Raw genomic sequence first — 23,562 nt, 5'->3', positions numbered from 1 at the left:
ACAGGACCAGGAAACCAAATGTATCGAAATCGAAAGGAGAAACACGTGTTAATTCAGCTTTCTCGTGTTTAGAGAACACCTATTGGTAATTAACATGATTGCTTTCTATAATGTTGTTTATCATATAAAATGTTTGTACCAAAGGGTCTTTATCAAAAAGTTGGATAAGGTTTTGTCCTTTTCAAATGATGTCTCTTATTTCACGTTTTACATCTTTTGTAAATAAATCTAGAGGTGAACAAAAAACCCGGACCCGAAATAAAAACCCAGAACCAGTTTTTTTAATACTCGGGTTTTTAATACCCCGACCCTACCCGTAGGGTACGGATAGGGTATGCATTTCAGTACTAAAACCCGAACCCGAACCGGACCCGATTTGTACCCGGTAATACCCGAAAACCCGAACTGGTTCCATACCCATAAGCGAGGTTTTCCAATACCCGAAATCGGGTATTTCAAATACCCGATGTATACCCGAAAAATACCGTACAAAAATCCAAAAAATACCCATAAAAATGCAACATTTTAAAAAATCCAATCTATACCTGAAAATTTCCCGGAAAAAAGCCCGAAAAACCCGAAAATAGGGTTTTTCAATACCCGAAAATATGATATTCAATTACCCGGTTCTATACCGGATCCGAACCCGATGCATAGGGTATGGTTTTTAGAGACAATACCCGAACCCGACCCGGGTATTACCCATACCCGATTTTCCAATACCTGGTCATACCCGAACTCGAGTATTTAAAAAACCCAATTTGTGCACCTCTATATAAACCCCTCCTCCCTAAAGAGTCATAAACAAGAACCATTCCACATTTCAAGTCATTAAGGTCGAGGTCAAGCTCGAGTTCATACCATGAATCATGACCCTTCTTTTTTATCCGTTTCATGATCAAATGTTAAAATATGATTTGACGATTTCTTTAGCTACTAATTATTCGTTTGTTCTCATCTGGAACACAACCCTAGTAGTATAATGCTAATCACAACAATACGAGAATACTAATGTAACATAAGATTCATTATAATTAGAAGTATTCATCCACATGTGGTTCATCTTAGCACATATAGTGAACCTCTTGTGTGTCAAATCTACAATAGCTGCTATAGGAATTTGCTTTCCAATTACAAAGATATAAATATGATAGAAAACTTGTACTAATATGTAGTTTTTATCGTTGCTGAACTAGATCCCGCACACCAAGTTATTTTGGAATTGTGGTTCTTCGCTGTTTCTCTTGATGTTTAGCAAGTGAATACCACAAACCGCCAAGCGTATTGATCACCAACCCGCTAAGATTCAGAAAGTGTACTTGAACTCCTCCCAGTAAGAAAAACCCAAGTGTCTTACCAATCATAAGTCACATTAGGCACATTCATAAATAATCGAAAACTAGAGGTGGCAATCTCAGACAAGTTTACTTAATAAAAACTAGCTTAAAAGTCACGCAAAATGTTTTTTTAATGGATAGCGTATTCTACTTATAAAAGAGTTAAAATGTTGAATAAGATGTGTTTCAGGTCAACTCTGACCCGACCCATTTTCATATGTATCCAAACCCGCTCATTTTGCCACCTCTAATCGTAACTAATAAACCAATGAATAAAACCATGGAAACTTACAGTAGATCCAACGCCTTTGAGGACTCCAACAATGGTTGTAGTAAGGGCAGAGTTGACAATTGTACATAGAAACATGGTGTAGTTCAAGATTATTCCCATCACCAATGAAAGAACAAACATCACAAAAAAGTATATCGAAGTACTCTGTTTAACACAACAAAATTGTGTAAGCATTCAAGAAAATGACTTAGAAAATATATAAAAAACATGCTTTTTAATGTATTCTACAACTACAAGACTTGTAATCATTACCTTTGCATATAATAATGAGAGTGAAGTTGGGAATTCGCCAGTAACTATTATGAGAAATAACAGAAATGGCAAGGATAATAAGCTGTTGTAGAACATGATTTCAATAGAAGTAAGCCCGTCTTCTGCACCCGATCTTTCCACCAAAACAAGGTACATTGTCTGCATGCAACATCTAAATTTCACTCCTATTATAGATAAACATCAACAGTTTCTGATACGGGCCGGGTTGAATTGTGACACCTTTTGTCCATTATTTGAAAATTTCATTTACAAATATGAATATAATCAGTGAGGTAAATATGATTACGAAATAACAATACACCTGGCCACTTTCAACCCGTTTGACCAATTCGACACTTTTCCTTTTTGACTATTCTGATTTGACCCATAATCGACACACGCACCTGGAAGAAGACAGATATAAGAGCCATCATATATCCAAGTAAGTCGAATGAAAAATCTCCTAGTGCAGCAATCATTACACCCGCAGCAGTTAATGATACAGAAAGAATCACCTGAAAACCAACATAACTGTTAGAATGAAACTGCAATGAACTTATATGATAGCATACACGTTATGGAATGTGATAAATCACCTGTTTTGAGTGCTTTCCCTTCTTATAAAAAAGGCCAGCTATTAACACGGCCAGAGGCGTTAATCGTTTTATAGCAATGTACATTGGAATATTGACTCCTTTCAAACTTGCTAAAGCAAACGCCACATTTCCATTATAAAAGAGCGAAACAAGAACCAATTTTTTTGCAGTGTCAACATTCAATGCTTTGGCTTTTGTCCATCCCATTACTCTTCCAGAATGTATAAGCAACGCAGTCGCCAATTGCTGCAACATTACCAAAAGAAACATAACAACAAATAACGCGACAAAGGTAACAACAGTTATAATGTATTACCTGTAAGGTAAGGAGAGTCATTGAATATGCATACTCCATGACAACTGCTTTGTTTATGAAAACCATTGCCATTGATGCAATTCCATATGATAATGCAGCAAATAAACTACATTGTGGATTAGCATAACGCATCCAACAAAAGATTAGTATATATTCATCCTAACAGCTAAATTAACAAATGCTCTACAAACAGGTAAAATGACTATTATGCCCTTCTCATAAGTTATTATTAGTTTCAATAATAACAGAAAAATAACAACAACAACAACAACAATGTAGTGTATTTGCTAAAACATGTCATTCATCGGAAGCATTTAAACCAAATCTACAAGGGTAATTTGATTTTAATAACCTCAACTTTCACGTATTGGTCGGGATTAATCCCAGCTTAGAAAATGTTTACAGACAATCCCAACTTTGAACGTATTTTCCTCCTACAATCCAATACGTGTCATCAAAAAGCTACCCGGGGTTACTTTTCAACTAGTATGGGATTGGTGGAGGAAAATACGTTCATAGTTATTAAAATCGAATACCCCAATCTAAAAACACCAACTGCATGCATTGAAAGCTACCATACTCCTAAACACAACACTGAATCATGAAATGAAGTGTGGTAATGCTAGTGGTACTACTACAAAGTACAAACAGATCTGATGTGGCAATATTATTCAATTCCAACAATAATTTAGCTGACCTAAGATACTGAGGCGTTGTATCTCTGTCCATGATAATATAACGGCCAATAATAATAACAATAATAGGAGGATGAATTGAAATTGAAGAAGATGGATCTTGTTGGTAGAGAGTCAAGCAAATGGTTACTTGTTCATGGGTTTGAGTGCGTGGAGTGGGTTTTGGGGTAGATCAGCATTTGGGATCTGGATCTCCATGTTACCGTAATTTAAAAACTAAATTTTTACTAATAACTAGTCGGTTGCCCGCGAACGCAATCGGTGTTTGTATATTTGTAACCTCGTAATGGTATGTGCGTAACCCGAAGGTGATATGCATTTAACGTGGCTTTGGGCATGTAACTAGTGCCAGTAAGCGCGCCACATAATGCCTATACGAGAGCAATCCGGTATGTATAACAATGTCATCCAGGTAGCTGATGCTTGAACGTGCATACTGGTGGCGACAAGCAAGAAGCAAAGATTAAATGTACAATAATTTCAAAACCCAGGCCGTTTTGACGGACCTGTTCCGACCCGAAAACGTTTTGACATGAACTCTTTTGATCTAAACTCATCTCGACATGAACTAAATTAACCCTTTTTGTATTAACCTTTTCCAACCCTAACCTGTTCCAACACCATTAGCCGAACCTAATCGACCCGTTATCTGTAATAACTGATCATTGTAACATGTTAGTTTTTAAAAAATTAATAAACTATAGCAATACTATACTCAAATTAAAGAGAACAGAATGCTCGTTTTTATGGTGTGATTTTTTTACAACGTATATTAACGTGTGAAAAAATTACGGCCGTCAAAAAGTCGTGGGGTAGGTGGTTTATAATTAGGGGGAAATGTGTAACTATTTAATATATTAACAAAACTTGATTGAAGTTGAAGGACCATTATTATATATTATTTTGGAATAAGCAAAGACTATTTTACCCCTACATTTTTAAAATTTTATGCATTGTTACTTGTATTTCATGCAACAAGAGTTGTACCTCTTAAAATTTAAAAGGTCCCTCACTCCTATATTATATATAGTATATAGATTAGTAAACTTTATTTACTGTATAATATTATTGGTACCCACACTTGCTGTAGCAGCATATAAGAAGTTTGGTGACGCAATCTCGTGATTGATCGCCAAATTTCTTATGTCCTTTTAGTTTGTTTTATATTTTCAAATTTGTTATCGTAAAATGCTGGCTTTTTTTATTGTTGATACCGTCAAATGATTCCGGACAAATTCGCGTAAGCTCGCGGTCGCAACCCAAGATTTTTTTCCTCGTGAGTTATTTTTAGTCTATCGTATATGGACAAATCTGCGTTAAGGCCACAAAGCGCCTATATTTTTGGTTTGTCATGGTCTTTTATGTAAATATGTTAATTTATTGTATTTTGAGTGTGGACGAATTAACTTATTGCTTTAATTTCGGAGTCGTAACATGATACTAACCAAACCCGTGTCGGTTCACCATAACAAACACATGGTTTTTTATGTATGATTTAGTCTCGACAACGTCGATTCCGACTGAATTCGCGTTAGTTCGCAAACGCAATGTGTGGGGTTTTTTATAACTTTTTTTAACTCTCGATTCCATAATCAATTGCAACGCGGTTTTTTTTTTTCACCACATTCTTTTATGGGGGGGGGGGAGGGGGTGGGGGGAGTTTTTACTGGTTTCGTGACCTGGTACCGATCGAATTCACCTTGACTCGCAGACGCACTACACGATTTGATCAGTTGTACGAGTATGACTATCAATAACATCACCCCCGGTGCAACGCGCCAGGAATCTTCCTAGTTGGTTATAACTAGGAAACCAGGTTAGTTGAGCAAAGAAAAATTTATATAAACATATTCGGATTGTGTTTTGAATATTTGAAGTTGATCCTTAACCGAATCAAACAACTAGGTTTAACAAGATGCGAATGTATGAACTTTGAATTGAACATTATACTGAGAACTTTATAAAGCATCATATGTTAAAATATATAAAGAGATTGTGATTGATGTGTTGACTTTGAAAAGAACTTCTATCGAATTTAATAAAAATAATCACGTTACAACGATATATTCGGAATGGTACAAAAAATTATATTATAATATTGGAATAATGTAAGGGTGAAAAACGTAATTTTATATACATATAAAAAATTGTATATTGTTATATAGCTTAAATAATGTATGTTTGTGCTTCGATCATTTATATATTACTATTCATAACTTGTTTTAAGTAAATTTTATATCGATACATCTTTCACCTATTTCTCTTTTAACACATTGTTTTAAGTAAATTTTATATCGATACATCTTTCACCTATCTCTCTTTTAAAACATGCACTATTCTTGAGACTTTCAAAACATGCCACAATCATTAACTAAGAGGTTTGTTTTACTTTGCCCCATTAGGACTTACTTAGTTCCTACGGTTAGTAAGTTGATTGTTTACCTTATAGTTTGTCTTGTCGACACTTACAATAACCCTAGTAAAATTTTAACTAACTTTCAGAAGAGAAAAGCATGCACTCCTTCGAAATCACAAATAAACATCTTTTATTAAACTTTTCATTTTCTTGAGGCACAATATTTTCATATTAAAAACTAGGGATGTTACAAAAAAACTCAATAGACTACTATGTAATATGAAGAGATGAGTGCAAGTGCTTAACAAAGAGTTACAAGATTTCATTTGGTATGTTGTTAGTAACCCAAGGTTTCTTTGTTTTCACTCATTGGGTTTTATTTCATAGCCCAAATTGGATTGGAGTAATCAGAAATGAATGTTGGTTTATATAAGGTGTGTCATAATGAAATGAACGCTAGAAACCGGAATGAAAGGAGGCATGTTTGCATGGTGACACTTGAGTTTTCAATATCAAATAGAGTTTATATCTAACCATCTGTATAATTGTCTACCATAAAATCCTATGTGTCGTTCTCAAGTTGTTCCCCCTATTCTCTAGAGTCACCAGATTGCTTGATTTATAAATGAATGCTTCTCATGCATTTGACCTGAATTCGCGGGTATGGGTTTCACCAAACCCGGATAGTTTTTAAATGAGTTATAACATCTCATTTATTTGTAAAACTATTTCATAAGCAAACAATAATTTTCACGGGTCATGGGTCTCACCAAACCCGGATAACCCTTAAACGGGTTATAACATCTCATTTATTTGTGAAATAACCCCTTAATTATCAAAGAATAATTTTCACGGGTTGTGTCTTACCAAACTCTAATATCCCTCAAATAAGTTATAAGATCTCATTTATTGATAAACACTTTCATTATCAAACCCTAATTTAATTTATCGGCTTTACATGTTCTTCGTTGCGGGTCTATCATTTCCATCATCGGTTAACTTCCAATATTACCCACCATTGTCAACTACATCGACGCCCCTTTTTTCATTAGACAAATATTTGTGTTCATGTTTGTACATTTAAAAAATCACCATGCTCGTGTTCGTTTATGTTTGTTCGTTAAAAATCTAAAAAACCTAAACATCTCAACTGATAAAACCCAAACGTTAAAAAATATAATAACAAACTAATATATATGTATTAAATTAAAACAAAACTACGTTAAAAAATAAAATGAATCATCATAAAATAGCAAAACGATTAAAAACAAAACTTTAAATAAACTCCCGTAACACGAGAGATTCAAACTAATACCTTATCTATACTATTTAATAAATAAAGCTTTCTAAATACCACATGTTATCACTATATTCATCCTTGCAAATCCCCCCCCCCCCCCCCCCTCTCATATTAAATACATTTCTCTTTTTAATATTTTATTTTCAATTTTTAATAATTTCATCCTAACTTAAAAGAATTAATACCATCATAAATATGTATATTAGTTTGTTTAATATAAAATATATTAGATTAGTTATTAATATTAGTTTTTTATAAGTAACCAATACGAAACAGGTGGGTTTCTTAACTGATTAAAGTATCAAAGATTATTCATGTCAAAACAGTTTAAGATTAAAATGAGTTTTGTTCCACGAGTTGGTTTAAAAATGTAGCCATTTACACCTAAATTTTGATATAGAAAATAACAAATAAATAATTTATGATTTATGAATTTTCTAACAACTTTTTATTTCCAAATTACATAATATGTATTTTTTTTACCGTATAGTATATCATTATATATGATACATTTTTTTTATTTCACATTATGTTATTATTTAAAAAAATTAACTTATTCTAACTCGTGTACTACATGGGCAACTAACTAACCTAGTATATGTATATATAAAAGATGATACCACCAAAAAATCAGTGAATCTTAATGAATTTTCCATGTAGAAACTTGTTCATAATATATATATATTATATATATATTAGTAGAAACCCGCGCGATGTAGCGGGGTGAAAATAGTCCAAATTGTCATATGTATTACGTATGTATGCAATGTTTGAGCGTAGAACTATCTGGGGGTGTTCACGGTTCAGTTTTGACGGTTGTAAGGTCAAACCATGAGCCAAACCGTTGGTATTGGTAACCAAAACTAAACTGTTGAAGATTTAAACCGAACCGAACTGAACCGTTACTACGATTTGGTTCCACGGTTTTTGTAATTTTCTTTTGATTAGGATTTTTTGATGTTTCTTTCAAAACTAACATTAATTATAAGTAAAATGCATTAGAGCTCATTCGTTTATCTCGTTTCAGTATGTTGTTCAAAACTTAAAAAGCATTGTAAGTGGCTAAAAAAAGCTTGTGATGTACCAATAAATTTTAACAGTTAAAATAAATGGACTCCAACAACAAATGACTAACAAAAAATAGACATAATATAGTATTAGTAGGGATTTAAAATTTTAGCGAATTGTAGTTGCTAGTAATACAGTATTGATTTGAAAAAGAATGGAATTAGTAACGTGAAACTTTGGAATAATCAAAATTACAAATGCAATACCAATCATATATATGTTATATGTATAGTTATATCTAAATATATATCACAATCGGTTATTTACGACCAGTTCGCAACATAAAACGCAAACCAAACAGTTCGCTATGGTTTGAAATTTTTAAAACCGACCGTCATACCAAACCGATGACAGGTTACAATTTCAAAAAAAGCGAACCCTGAACACCCCTAAAACTATCACAAAAAGGTTGCATAATAAGCCAAAATCAAAATGTGTTAAAATAAGGCTACAATAACTTCATTACAAAACAACAATAGTCCAATACAATAACTTCATTACAAAGGTGTAGTGAATATACACACATGATCTATAACAATAGTAACAAAGATAAAATTACCTTACAAAATAAAATATATTTAAACCAGCTTAAAAGAACCAGTAGCAACAAAAATAAAACCAACTAAATATCAAATGTCTTCTTCGTTGATTCATCTAAATTGGCTTTCAATTCAGCTTCAAGCTCCTTTGCAGCTTCAAGTTTGTCCTATAAAACTTGTTCACTATTTGCAGTTTCGAGTTTGCTTTTTGACCTCATTAGGGCACGGGTATAACATCGACAGATAGCGAGGTCAGCCCATCTAATGACACTCGGACATTGTGACCCCTATGGCCCTACATGAAACTAAAATCAATACAAACTTATATACACATAATAACATATGCATGATAGAAATCAATCCATAAACAAATGGCATCAAAACTAAATTTGTCTTTTAGTTTTATCAGGTCAAATAGCAGGTCAAATAACCTATAACGTTAAAGGTGTCTAAAACATTTGACTTTTATCAAATTTGCAGTTGACCATAGCTAGTTTCCACCTTAACAAAATTGACACTTTTCTAAAATGACCCATTTAAAAATTCCCATACATCAAGCATAGAAAACACTCTTTCTTATTTTTTAAGAAAAAACAATACAGTAGATCAATTCTTCATTGAGCTGTAGATTTTAAAGAACAATAAACCTTAAACTATGTTTACAAAAAAAACTCCATTTTTTCCAAAATTCAAAAGTTAGTTGCAACGTACGTTTAGTAATTTAAATTTAAATACAATATACGTATTTATCTATAATAACTATATTAAAAAGCGACCAAGAAAATTATATAAATCTATTTTGATAGACCTTACGTGAATGTCCATGAACATGTAACATGTGTCTCGAGCATGTGGCCATTCAATGTTGCTGCAGTAAGCTGCCCAAAAAAATTTGATAAATTTGTTTGGTTTAGCTGATAACCATACAAGACAACTGAACCTTTAAATCTGTAAAAAAAAATAATTAGAATTTACCTGATATTCATGGGCATCACAACCCGACTTGTTCATCTCTTTATTAATAATTATAAAACAGTTACGTACCTAAACTAAACAGTTAGTAACGATTCCATTCAATAATTAATAGTTATCATAAATAACAGGGAAATAAAACAAACAAGACATACGTGTTATAGGACCTGCGTGACTGTCTTCACCTTGGGCTTCTCTTCTTTCTTATCCTTCGGCTTACCTCAATTGTTAGATTTCAATCTGGGATTTTTTGTCAAACAGTGAACAATTTTATTAATATGGTTTAGAATTAATCAATTTAACCTTAATATTAAATCTAATATACCGTTGTTTTGTAATAATGGTTAGACGGTTATTTTTTGCGCAATAAGTCCATAGAATCTTTAATTGCACAGAACATGCTCCAACCACCTATTCACATAAAAATAAAGACTTAAATAAGCATCGATTTGGTTTGGCTTTATGTTTTGTGAAGTCCTTAAAAAAATATACATGCATTAATTCATAAATAATAAACGAGCCAAGTTTGAGTTTGAAAACCTACTCACAAATTGATCTCGATCTCTCTAAAAGTTAAACGAATCGAACTCGTCAGGTTGACATGAACACAACCCGTTTACATATAAACGGGTAAAAAATTTAGCTATGTTTTGTTCGAATTAATCCGAAAGATTTATTTAAAAAGTGTCAAAGATGTTAAAACGCCGTTCAAAGTGTATTCAAATATGTGAAACATTTTTAACTCAATTTAATCATATTTACCAAATTAACTATATTTTAAACTCAAAATGTCTGCTGCCCGTGTGCTTGAATTATTTGGTTTTGGCCCAAACCAAACCGATATCTATTTAAAACAGGCCATTTACAACTGAACCAAACCGAGCAAAACCAAATAATTGAACCGAACCAATATGCAAAACCGAATAACCAAAACGGACTTAAACGATTATGATTTTTCGGTTAACCGGAAGTTCGATTATATTTAAACCAAGAACCTAAATCTTCATAAACAGGTCAATGTCTAACGTCTCAAATAGTTAAGCGAAAAAGATTTACCTGTTGTTTTTATTCAAGCTCTTCTAATGTCTTTGCAGTTTGGTATGGTTATAAAACTCAAACTGCAACAACCGACAACACTACTAAAACTATCTCCATAGTGATTACTTCATAAATGGCAATCTGGAACAATATAATGCATCTCATGTGATCAGAATTGAAGAAAATTACACTAATACTATAATGTTTAATGGTTCAGCATAAAAGAAACAAAAAAAATGACATACTTAAGAAGTGAAGCTGGGCAACTGATGTAGTAATCTTCATTGTCATGCATGTACGCCAAACCACATAAAACCCATTGCAGAATTTTAATAATAAACCTCTTCGTTTAATATTCAATTCCCCATCAAATGAGTTTCAGAATTTCTGCTCTCGAAGACTGTTAGTCTGTCACCATCAAAATTCACAAAAAGGATTAATTAACTCACAACATTGACTCATGTATAGTACCAAATAGTCAAATTGCCAAAATGTTTAAACTTGTGTTTTGAATGAAAAATTTCATAACTAATAACACCATTAACGAATTCCTCAATACTAACCTAAACCACACAATCATTGTCAAAATCATTGCAATAATAAACATGAATACATAAATTTTGAAATGAAATTGATTTAGCTCAACGATTTTACAAGTTGCCTAACGAACTTAATTTCCCCAGAAATTCCGAGAGACAATAACATCTGGTATTAACTTAAAGTTGCCTTAATCAACCGAAGCTCCAACTCACACATTCTAACTTTTGATATATATTAAGAAAATAAACAACAAATAGAACAATCAATGAATTTAGCTACAAATTAGGAGAGGGGGTTCACCTAATTGATGCAAACCCTAACAGTCGCCCCGTACTACTGAAATGCACCATCAACGCTGTGATGAACCCTTTCACGTTTGGAAAAAAATAGCACAAAGTTACAAATCGAGTCTTTATAGGTATTGGTTTATGAGGAAATCGAATGTAGGTATAGGGCTTTACCTTATTAGTCACACTAGAATGATTGGCGTCGGATCTTGGTTGCCGGGTAGTCGGTTTCACGGATGGAACCCACCCTAACCGCCACCGACATACCACCGTCGCCCCTGTAAGGCCCCGTTCCCGGTGCCTCACTTTAACGTCAGATTTACTCATAAACGCCGTTCTTACAAATCAGAGTTATTTAAAACATTTCGCGAAACATAAAACATCAATCAATCTTTACAAAACATTTAATCTTTTCTTTAAAACCAACTTAAAACGTCATAATTAAAACACTTCTTCCGTCTTCAGATGCCAGCAGTTCAATCCATGCCATGTGCCATCCTCATGCTAACTCTTTAATCTGCTCACCTGCGTGCATACTAAAAGTCAGCTACGCTGCGTGAGTTCTAGTTAATCAAGCAACTTGTTATACAACCATTACAGGCATTTATATACGTGTCCGAAGGCACATAGTCCACTGTCTAACCTGCTACTGCTTAACCACTTAGTTACCCCTACAACTTAGCCACTTAGTTATCCCTACAGCTTAGCCACTTATTTACTCCTACAGCTTAGCCACTTATGCCACTTTGCTACTTTAATAACGAATAACGTTATGCCACTTTGCAGCTTTAATAATGTATAACGTTATGCCACTTTACCACTCTAACACTCTTACTAAACCCATATCCACTTTTATCACACCCTACTTCTACTTGTCTACAACACACTTTATATCATTACATCATTTACATAATAAGCAAGCCACATAATAGCCATCATACACACTAATAACCACTAGACAATCACTATCCTTGACAATACGTGCAATATCTGAAGATCGTTCACGCACCGACAAGCATTATATAATAGCTACTTCATACAACATCTATAGCATACACTTACCACTTAAGGCAAGTGTATTCACACTTCACATCGAGTATGCACACAGCCCCGAAAACATAACAAGGAAATGGGGCTAGAAACTCACCTGAACTCAGTTACTTCTTCTGCTAAAGGTTATTCCTTCTCGAGCTGTGCGCGTCTGACTGTTTAATTACAATATTAAGTACCGCTCTAGCCACTCTCATTGCTACTTAATTAGTCTTACGCGTCTAAGCCGGTTTTACTTCGTTGAATCATTACCAGGTTAGTTGATCGTTACTCGTTAATATTTAAAGGTGTCTTTCATTAATTATCAAAGTCCAAGGGCTACTATGTAATTATCTCATTCTTTCTAAGTCCAGGGACTGTTATGTCATTCTGCCAAACTTCTAGTTCGTTATCCAGTCCTTAACGAATTGGACTATATAACGAACCAGTCCTCATGACGAAGTGGACCTTGTAGCGAATTAGTCATCATAACGAATTGGACCTCATTCATATGGTTTGGTTAACGAATTGAACTTCATAGCGAACTGAACCCTTAACGAACTGCTCAACGAATTGGACTTAGTTCGTCATTCAATCCCTTAACGAAATACCTCTAGTTCGTTATCCCATCTTAACGAAATGTTTCCAATTCGTCATCTCGGCTTAGCGAATAGGCATAACGAATTACTTGCTAATTCGTTATGTCTTTGTTAACGAATCAGAGTTAGTTCGTTACGCTTCCGCTAACGAACTAGGGTTACGTCAGAACATTCCCTGACACTACCCTACCTCGTACCAGAATCTCCGGCGCCGCCATTGCCGGAATAACGGGATCTCGCCGGAAAAGCGAGATCTCGCTCGTTTCACCATCGTTTTCACCGTTTTCGTCCCGTTCGATCCAGATCTGAGCTAGGGTGAACCCTAAGCTCATCTTAGGTTCGGTTTATACCCGATTCCACCCGGATCTCGTGACTTCAACGGTTTAACGGTGTCGGCTCGTCGTTTCGCGACTATATCTAACGGGTTTGGACCTCTACAATATTATACTATCATTACCTCGGGTCGGAAACCGATTCTCCTTCTTTTTCTTCTTGGTTTCGGCTGAGAGAGAGAGAGAGAGAGTAGGATGAAAGAGAGCTAAGTGTGTGTTTTAAGTGGTGTATGGAATATGTGAAATGAAAGGATTAAAGGGTGATTTAAGGCTTAAATATTATGGGTCATGGGCTTGAGCCCATGGTTCATCTTCCTTCCCTATTAACCCAAGTCCATAACCTATATCCATTACCCAACACTAGCCCCGACCCATACTAACTCCTACTTTATTTATTAATTCTCCGCTAACCCGAGTAAACTTTCTCACCAATAATAATTAATATTATTTTTTAGAAACTTCAGGATGTTACAGCATCCCACCGTCGCCATTGAAGCAAACATTTATATGCAAATCCTATTTGTTCTTGCTCATCAATTGAGGTAAGGAAACATGTGTAGAAAGAATTCACAGAGAGAGAGAGAGAGAGAGAGAGAGAGAGAGAGAGAGAGAGAGAATGGAAGGATGTTTGTTTGAAATTTGAAATGAGCTTTGTTTACCAAAAGCCCGGTATTTGAAATTCTTTATAGTTGTACTTCATGCAACAAAAGCTGTAAAACTCTTAATTTTAAGAGTTTTATGTAAAAGACGGTTTTGTCCTTCGTATATGTATTATAAGATAATATATATATATATATTCAAGAAGTTCTTTTGAAAACTACTTTGTTTCATCCTGAATGTATTTTTTGAAGCTTAATTTTTGCATTTTATCCTATTCACATTTTTGTGAATGTGATCATATTATGTTTTGGTCATATATAGCAGATGATTGTTCTTTTAACTTATAAGTTGTGACTCAGGTTGATCTTGACTAATATTTTAGTTATGATCGTTACTTTGGGTAATGAGTGTACGATAATTGGTGATGCATAAACTCAGGGTTGTCGATGATATTTTGGATGTACTGTACGACTATTCAAAATGAGCCCTTATATGTATAAAAATTATAGAAAATGGAAGCAAAGGAGGAGAAGTGAACAAAAAAGAAAGGGGAACTGATAAGTCTAAAATCCATAATTTTCTATATATTATAATAGAGGGTCTTTAACATCTCTTAGGCTATGCGTAGTGAAGGGGCTACAAACTGGGGTGTTTTGCACCGTGTGGCGCCCAGTCAGCAATGGGTGAGAATTTGTTTTTGGGGTGTAATGGTGTAGGGCTACAATAGTAATATATATATATGTGTGTGTGTGTGTGTGTGTATAACACACACATAATAATATAATAATAATGTAATCAAAGTGAAGCAAGGCGACAAGCAGTCCTCGCCCTACCCACAATTCGCCCAGGGGGCGGTGTTCGTGCCCCAAATCGCCTGAATTCGCCCCTTCCTTGCGCCCACTACGTATGGCCTTATATATATCCCGGTTTTGTGCTAAAACACCTGATGAAATTATTAAATAATAATTAACTGTTTTATATTTATAAAAGGGTTAGGCTAAACGTACCCCACTTGTGTACTTGTCATACCCTTTTTCCTAGACTTTCATTTCCTTCAACAATTTTATTTGACATCTTACTACCCTATAATATTTTTAGTCATTTCAAGTCTCCCATTAAAATATCAAATCAAATATTATAAAGTTTATTTTTTTATTTTATCTCTTTGTGTTTATTGTTTTTTATAATAATAATAATAATTTATTATTATAAAATGTATTTAAAGAATAATGATATAGCGCCTTTATAAAAACATTAAAACATTTTGTATATATTTATCTTATCATATACCTCACACCCGACAAAAAAATCATTTAAATAATTTTTTGTAAGTTCGAAAGCATGAAAATAATGTCACATGAGAAAAGAACCAACTTTTTGATCAAATCGTATGTTGTTTAATTTGTTTTATTGATGAAAAAAATGTGTTTCTTTTTTAAAGTAAGTTACCTTTAAAATTTTTTTAAGAATATAAACACACCCTAAAAGTATTAAAACAGTTGTAGAATAAAAATTGTTTTATTCTTTTTAATTTTAAAAAACGTTTTTTACATAAATAACTTTTTTATTTTATAATATAAAAAAAAGATTAAAAGAAAGGAAAAGTAACACTCTTTAAATAATTAAGAAAGAAATTTTTTGTTATTAATAATGATAATAAAAGATGATAAAATGACAAAGAATAAACAAAAAAGGTTTAAACGGTATTAATGTAAAATTTGAGGGAGAGGGTACGTGTAGTAAAAATGAATTAGGGGGGGGGGGGGTGTACATTTAGCAACACCCTAGTTTTTAGTAAAATGAGTGAAAACTTTCAAGCTTAAATGGCAAAAACCAGGCGAAACCGAACCGAAACCAAAATGATAAACGTAAAAACCGAAACGGAACGATTTTATAAACTCAAAAACCGTTTTGATTTTCGGTTTGGTTTTAGTCGAAAACCGCACCGAACCGCACCACACACCACCCCGTATTACATAATTAAATAAGTAAATAACTAAGACAAACCGCTGTGGCAACATATAGATGTATATATGGTTGGCAATTGGCATTTATCTCCTTTAACGTCGGTGAGAATACAACTTTAAATTTTTGTGGACTCCTGTGGAATGAATAGTGGTGGTATAATTGAAATAATAATATTTATTTCCAAACAACAAACTTTCATTAAAAGAGATAAACTAGCAAGTAGGCCAACAAAAAACAACGAAATAGTTTGAAAAGAGAAATTATACCAATCTTAATTGACAAAATATTATAAACTCGTGAATTAGTTAAATCAATTTTAAAATTAAAACATAATCAGTCTACATAGAAATTGGATCTCTAGACCAGAGAATTTGGATATAAAACGGGTTTTGTCCATATTTTACGGATCATACATAATTCCAAACAAATAAACATGGGTTTTGTCCATATTTGGATGTAAATTCCTAAAAGAGGTCATTTTCGCATTTGCTTAATTCGGTGGCCACAATATTAAATCATTACAACTCTTTCAACCACTTTAATAATATAGATAATCATCACACACATCAAAGACTGGGACCAACCAAAAATATTTAATGACCTTTAGATCTACTACCAGAATATGGCAATATGCTTAGATACACAAAGCCCACCACACTTGACCAAAACTGGACAGCTTGCAGTTCGTGATGTGGCTTTTGACACAACTATTGTCTCTCAAAACTTTGATGAAGATTTATGGTTTTTGCGTGTTTTCTTTGTGTTGTTTGCTGATTATCAATGTAGTCGAGGTTGCGGCTTTCAAGGATCATAGATTGCGGTCGAATGTTTCGCAGCCTTACCGGACAGGATATCATTTCCAGCCTTCAAAAAACTGGATGAATGGTACAGTTTTCTTGGTTGGAAACATGTTTTTGTTCCTGTTGTTGGTTAATGCTATACCTTGGATTAATTAATGTATGTGTTTTGTTTCATGATCTTCCTTTCTCTAATGATGGTGGCTAATGGAATTTGCAGATCCTAATGGTAATACACAATCTTTTATGCACTTCAACTAGGTTTCTTAAATGGCAATTTGCCCTTTCTTAAAGAAGCAATGACCCACAAAATATTTAGAAAATCACTTTTACCGATGAGTTTGACATAATAGTCTTGAACTTTATTTATTTATTTTAATAAAACGGTGCATGACAAGTGTCCCTTGGTACAATATATTTCATTTTGGCTAAAAACGTTTCCTTTTAACGCATCAGATCGATTTTTTTGCGCCAGATTCTTCACTACCTTTCTAAAATTGGCGCAATAAATTCATGTTGGAACGATAGGGCCCCACAAACCATCAAATTGCGGTCTCAAGTCAAATCGCGATCTTCAAGAGGAACTAGTGCATCATATTGAATGTAACGTGTTGTGACGCAAGGGTGGAAGATAATGGTTGGCAGAAGGAGTTTCTTAACTAAAAGAAAGAAACTTCAATTTATTTATTTTTTCTTTTGTAAAATAAAAAAGTCAAGGGCTAGTTTGTCAAACTTATCAGCCAAAATAACCGTTTTGATGATATTCCTGATATCTTTGTGACATTTGGTTTGTTATTTGAAATGCAGGACCGGTGTATTACAAAGGAGTCTATCATTTTTTCTATCAATACAATCCATATGGTCCACTATGGGGGAACATGTCATGGGGTCATGCAATATCATATGATCTTATTAACTGGGTACATCTTGATATTGCTCTTATACCAAACGATCCTTACGATATCAACGGATGCTTTTCTGGTTCCATCACAATTCTACCAACCGGTGAACCTGTGATCATATATACAGGTGTAGATGAAAATTTACACCAACTGCAAAACTTGGCATTTCCCAAAAACTCATCGGACCCGCTACTAAACGAATGGGTAAAATCATCACTTAATCCAATACTGACTCCTCCAGATGGAGTTGACCCATTAAATTTTAGAGATCCATCAACGGGTTGGATGGGTGCCGATGGGGAATGGAGGGTTGTGATTGGTGCTAAGATTAATACTCAAGGATCAGCAATCCTTTACAAAAGTAAGGATTTTAAAAGTTGGGTCAAGACTTCGAGCTCGTTACACTTCTCTAACAAGACAAACATGTTGGAATGTCCTGATTTTTATCCGGTTGTTGTTAATGGTACAAACGGGCTTGATACATCAGTTCAAGGGAAGAATATTAGGCATGTTTTTAAAGCTAGTTTTCATGACCATGATTATTATGTACTGGGAAAGTATGACCCAAAAAACAACCAGTATGACGTTGGTGTTGACTTTATGGACAATAATAAAGAGTCATTAAGGTACGATTATGGGAGGTTTTATGCTTCGAAGTCATTTTATGATAATGAGAAGAAGAGAAGGATATTATGGTCATGGGTTAATGAAGGTGATACTAATTCAGGTGCTATCAGTAAAGGTTGGTCGGGCCTTCAGGTATATACTTGTTTTTTTCTTTTCATTTGCTCAAAACTAGTAGTTTGGGTTGGGTTGGTATGAGCTCACAAGCATACACTTATTTTCATATAATTTCCCTAATTTAGTGATGATTAATATATTATAAAAACTATTTCCACATGATATTGATGTCCGGCAAATAAATGACTAATGTGACTGCTGACAATTGCATACACTCCATATAACCTTTTTCACACTATCAAACAGCCTATGACCTGAATGATGTGACATGTGAGATGGTATACACTTTTTAAAGTGGTGTACAGATAGTAGGATACTATTCTTTATAAAGCCGTTTCGGTGGTCATACACTTTGAATAACTTTCAACACTTGTCATGTGTTCGACCCATATGATATGTTTTCTTTATAGTTTAATCTATTAGCATAGCCATTAAAGATAAAACATAACCTAAATAAATCAATTTTTTTTAAATAGATTGAAATTATCACGTATACATGTGAAATTTTAAACACAATCTATATACGTAATTAATAACACGTTTTCAGACGATTCCCAGGAGCATCTGGCTCAATGAAAAAGGAGATCAGCTGGTGCAGTGGCCCGTCAAGGAACTTGAAGAACTATGAACGAGAAAAGTGCATTACGGGAATAAAAAACTCACAGGTGGATCCATGATTGAAATTTCTGGAATCACACCTTCACAGGTGACTGAATCTAATCTTGTAATAGTTAACCCATATCAAGAGTAAAGATCAAAGGGGACTAATTCAGTTATTTGACTTCAAAGGTCAAAGAAAAATGTTTTACAAATCAAATATAAATAAAGGTTTAAATGTTTAATTACTGTTAGATTATCACCAGATCATATTGTAGCTTTTACAAATTACCATTATATTAGTTTATTAACATAAAAAGACCAAATGGTCATTTGGATCATATCAGATCAGTAGCTGAGATATAGTTCATTTGACCTCGATAGTCAACGGGTCAAACAGATATTAAATGACAGATGATGCACCTCTTGTTGTAGGCTGATGTAGAAATCACATTTAGCTTGTCAAATCTCAAAAATGCTGAGGTGTTGAGTGCTGAAGTAGTTGATCCCCAAATTCTTTGCACACAAAAGAACGCATCTATGAGTGGCAGTTTCGGACCTTTCGGTTTGCTGGTTTTGGCTTCCAGGGACCTAACCGAATACACTGCGGTCTTCTTTCGGGTTTTTAGAACTGCTAAAAGTTTCCGAGTGCTCATGTGTGTTGACCAAAGCAGGTCTTGTCCGAAACTATTAATTGTTATAAGTTATGAATAACAAATTATATATTCAAATGTGACTTCAGAAATTATAAATAACTAGAAAGTCACTTGACGATGTTTTATTTTGTTGTTGTTTCTCCTTAAAACAGGTCTTCGTTAAGACCCGAGGTTGACAAATTGATCTATGGAGCTTTTCTTGCACTTGATCCTCGATACAAGAAGATTTCCTTGGTATTTTGTAACCAGTTTTAAATATATTTTGTATGATTATATTTATGTCTATCTAAAGGAGAGTTTTTTTTAATCATTTTGTTTGATTTGCAGATAGATCACTCCATTATAGAAAGCTTTGGTGCAAATGGATTAGCCTGCATTACAGCAAGAGTTTATTCAAAATTGGCAATTGGAGAAGAAGCATATCTTTATGCATTCAACAATGGCACTCAGAGTTTGAGTATTTCAAGTTTAAGTGCTTGGAGCATGAAGAAAGCTCAAATTGTTTCCACAAGGAAAAGAAGAAAGCCTATTAAATAAACCAACCCATGTAACTGTGGTTGCAACAAAGCTTCCACAAAAGGATTAAATAGTTTAAAATATAGTTATAAGCAATGTTTAGAAAACTGAAGGGTAATCAATCTCAAAAATGGATGATACACTTCTAAAAAAAATTTGGTTGTGCTTAGCTCAATGGCGGTCCTATAATAAAAAGATAAAAACAAATTTATTGTTAAGTATGACGGTTGTCATTAAAAATGAAAATACAAACGTGTCAATATCATTACAATTGCTTTCTACATATTTTCATTGTTTAAAACCAACCCATTACATCATCTTAACTATGACATTTGTCATTTTCGGTTGATTCATATTTGTACTTGTACGTTAAACCCGATCCATTTTGTTTTTCGGATCCTTTGATATTAATAAAATAGTGCATTTTAAGTTATAATCATGTTTCATACTTTTTGTTTTCTTTTAAGGCCCTTAATGGTGTTTAAAACGTTTATTCTATGCTCAACACGACCTAAAATGAACTACATGGACCAAGGTTGCCAAAAACCAACCGAGATAAATCCAATAAATATTTTACCAACTATAAACATATTTTTTTCTAGATTTATTTTAATTATTTTGTTTAAATTAAAGTTATGTTAATTATTTTATTTAAATTAAGACAAAATTACAAATTTTGTTTTTTAAACAAAGTCAATTCACGGTTCATGTCATTTATTTAGTTTCTTTGCTGGCGGTGTCCTTTAAACATTTTTTCCTACACGTTATGTCCTTTACGCCAACTGGGTTAGAAAAACTCAGCTAAGTATGACATGTGCCTGGGCATAATCGTAATCCTAATGTATCCTTAAATTTAAAAAAAGAAAAGAATATATATATAATAATTAACTTAAAACAAAAAAAATAACATTTTCAATCTCTCTTTGTGTTTGCAACTTCATCCTCACTTTCTTCTTTTTAGTTCTAAACCATCATCACCACAACCATCACACCACCACAAAAACCCCCCTTTAATTACTAACCCCTTAACCCGATTGAAGAGGTATGTACCCGCCTCAACACCAAGCAAGCCGGGTCAACCCGCAAGATAAAGACATTATGAAGGCACAAAGCCAAAACCCAGGCGCATGGCGCATACAAAACATGCTCAGGCATCATATGCTCGCGCATCACATATGCGCGCGGCGCATATCGCATGCTCTTGCACATCACATATGCTCGCGCGTCACAATTGCGCGTGGCGCACCAGCGCGCGGCGCATATCACACGCTCAAGCATATCACACCTGCGCATGAAATATCTGCGCGTGAGAATAAAAAGAAGACTTCGCGCATCCTCAGGATGGGCGTATATCACACGTGCACATAATCAACCTCGTCCTTATCCAAATCAGGGTTAGGGCAACCTTGATTGTGCACGTCAGACAATCTTCTAGAAGGCATCTTTTTAAGGAGTAAGAATATGCTGATGTTGACAGCTGCCAAATGAAAGGTCGACAACTCAGCATGACACATGTGCTACCACATGATTACAACCAACGAGAAAGCGCCAGGTGTCCCAGAGGACACATGGCGCAGTGCGGTTGGAGGAGGCCAACGAGGCTGAGCCCAACCAGTGGAAACCCTAGCACTATAAATACAGCATCAACTCCACTTTGATGACACATTCATTCACACTCAATCATTGACAGTTACAAGCAGTGATATCACATTCAATCATATTGAATCATATTCACTCACAGTCAGTTACAGAAAGACACACAGTCACATCATCAAGGGTATTCAGCGATTCAGCAATACTCTTGAGATTCACTTACATACAACATTATTATCTTCTCCAAAAGATACTGATTCTCACGCCGGAGGGTTACCCCAAAGAGGACCCCTCTGTCCCTTTCTGAGGGGTAAGTAACGGCGCTGTTCATTTTGTAGGTGGAAGAACTCGGATCCAGAAGAACCATCGGTGAAATAGTTTAATCACACCCGAGGAAAGTAGATCTGCTAACGTTGATCAAGCTCTGGAGGATATAGAACGTGAGGGTGTTAACGACGGACAGCAGGTTCTGAGGGTTCCGCGTGATTATACGCGTACCACCAGCAACCGTCCCTTCGTCACAACCCCTCACGGCCAGACTGAAACTCCTCCAGATGATCACACGTTACAAAATATGGCCGGCGCGAAGCTGAAGGGACCAATGGGTCCAGAAGATGAAGCAGACGATCCGAATGAATGGCTCATAAATGAGCAGCGGCGTCTGATGGAAAAGTACACTGAAATGATCAAACAGAAGAAGCTAGCCGACCAAACACAAAGGCAAGCGATGGAGAAGCAGCCCACAAAAAGGCCGCGCGCGCCGGAAGAAGGGCATTCTGTTCACACTGCACACACAGAGTTCAGTGATGAAGAGGTGCATAGCATGAGAAAGACAAGGGATACTCATGCAGGAGGCTCGCAGCTCCGCGCGCCTGTGAACATGGCGCCAGGAGCCAGAGCAGATCCGGATTTGCACATGCCATACAGCCCACCGGTCAGAGGGCAAGTGGACGTAACCACACCCTACAGACCAGCCATCCTGGTAAAACACTCAAAGTTTACTGCGCGCATCGCGCAGGCTCCCATCCAGCACAAGACCAAGATGCCAAGTGGTCTGGGGAAATATGATGGCACGACAGATCCAGATGACTTTTTGCAAGGTTTCTATAACACGGGAAACCTAGAGAGCTGGACGATGCCAACATGGTGTCATATGTTTGCCCGCTGCCTCACGGGCGCAGCGCGAGTATGGTTCGAGAGCTTGCCGACAGGGCAAATTGATGGGTTCGAGGAACTATTAGAAAAGTTCCAGGCCCACTTCGTACAGCAGCGCAGGCACACGCGCGATCCTGATGACATCATGCACTGCATCCGCAGGAATGATGAAACGATTGAAGATTACATCACTCGTTTCAATCAGGAGTCCCTGGCAATCGGGGGCATAACTGAGCAGCTCCTGCGCGTGGCCTTTATACAAGGCGCGCGCAGTGATCAGTTACGACGAGCTCTCGTAAGCAAAGATGGTATGCCCACCACGTGGGCCAAGTTAATGGAGGCATCGCGAGTTTTCGCGAGAAATGAGAAACAGATTGCCCAAGATAGGGCAAGAGAAAGAGCGCATCAGGCTGAATCACCGCGCAGCAAAGAGAAGAGGGCCAAACAGAACTCTGTATGGTCCAGGTTGCAGCCAACAAGTTTTTCTTC

General features: G+C 35.2%; 1 protein-coding gene and 1 pseudogene across 2 annotated transcripts; one reads left to right on the top strand and one right to left on the bottom strand.

The window, feature by feature from the left end:
- Window positions 1-1,185: 1,185 nt before the first annotated feature.
- On the bottom strand, window positions 1,186-3,534 carry LOC143626140 (UDP-galactose/UDP-glucose transporter 7-like). Its single transcript, XM_077096301.1, has 7 exons — window positions 3,491-3,534; window positions 2,794-2,899; window positions 2,478-2,723; window positions 2,286-2,396; window positions 1,882-2,040; window positions 1,630-1,773; window positions 1,186-1,352 (listed from the first exon to the last, which is right to left on the bottom strand). The coding sequence occupies exons 1-7, from the start codon at window positions 3,520-3,522 to the stop codon at window positions 1,212-1,214; spliced, it is 939 nt and encodes a 312-aa protein (XP_076952416.1). The 5' UTR covers window positions 3,523-3,534; the 3' UTR covers window positions 1,186-1,211.
- Window positions 3,535-16,781: 13,247 nt separating this feature from the next.
- LOC143626139 (beta-fructofuranosidase, insoluble isoenzyme CWINV3-like) lies at window positions 16,782-20,434 on the top strand (annotated as a pseudogene). The gene is made up of 6 exons (XR_013152381.1): window positions 16,782-17,001; window positions 17,721-18,574; window positions 19,104-19,262; window positions 19,589-19,827; window positions 19,962-20,043; window positions 20,137-20,434. The product of XR_013152381.1 is annotated as a beta-fructofuranosidase, insoluble isoenzyme CWINV3-like (transcript).
- Window positions 20,435-23,562: the final 3,128 nt, after the last annotated feature.

Source organism: Bidens hawaiensis, unplaced genomic scaffold, assembly GCF_021521415.1.
Source record: "Bidens hawaiensis isolate Kalapana, Puna unplaced genomic scaffold, B.hawaiensis_p1.1 tig00004283_1, whole genome shotgun sequence".
In the NCBI taxonomy this organism is placed as follows: Eukaryota; Viridiplantae; Streptophyta; class Magnoliopsida; order Asterales; family Asteraceae; genus Bidens; species Bidens hawaiensis.
The sequence above is the reverse complement of the archived record's forward strand: the minus strand, read 5'-3'. Positions and strand labels throughout refer to the sequence as shown.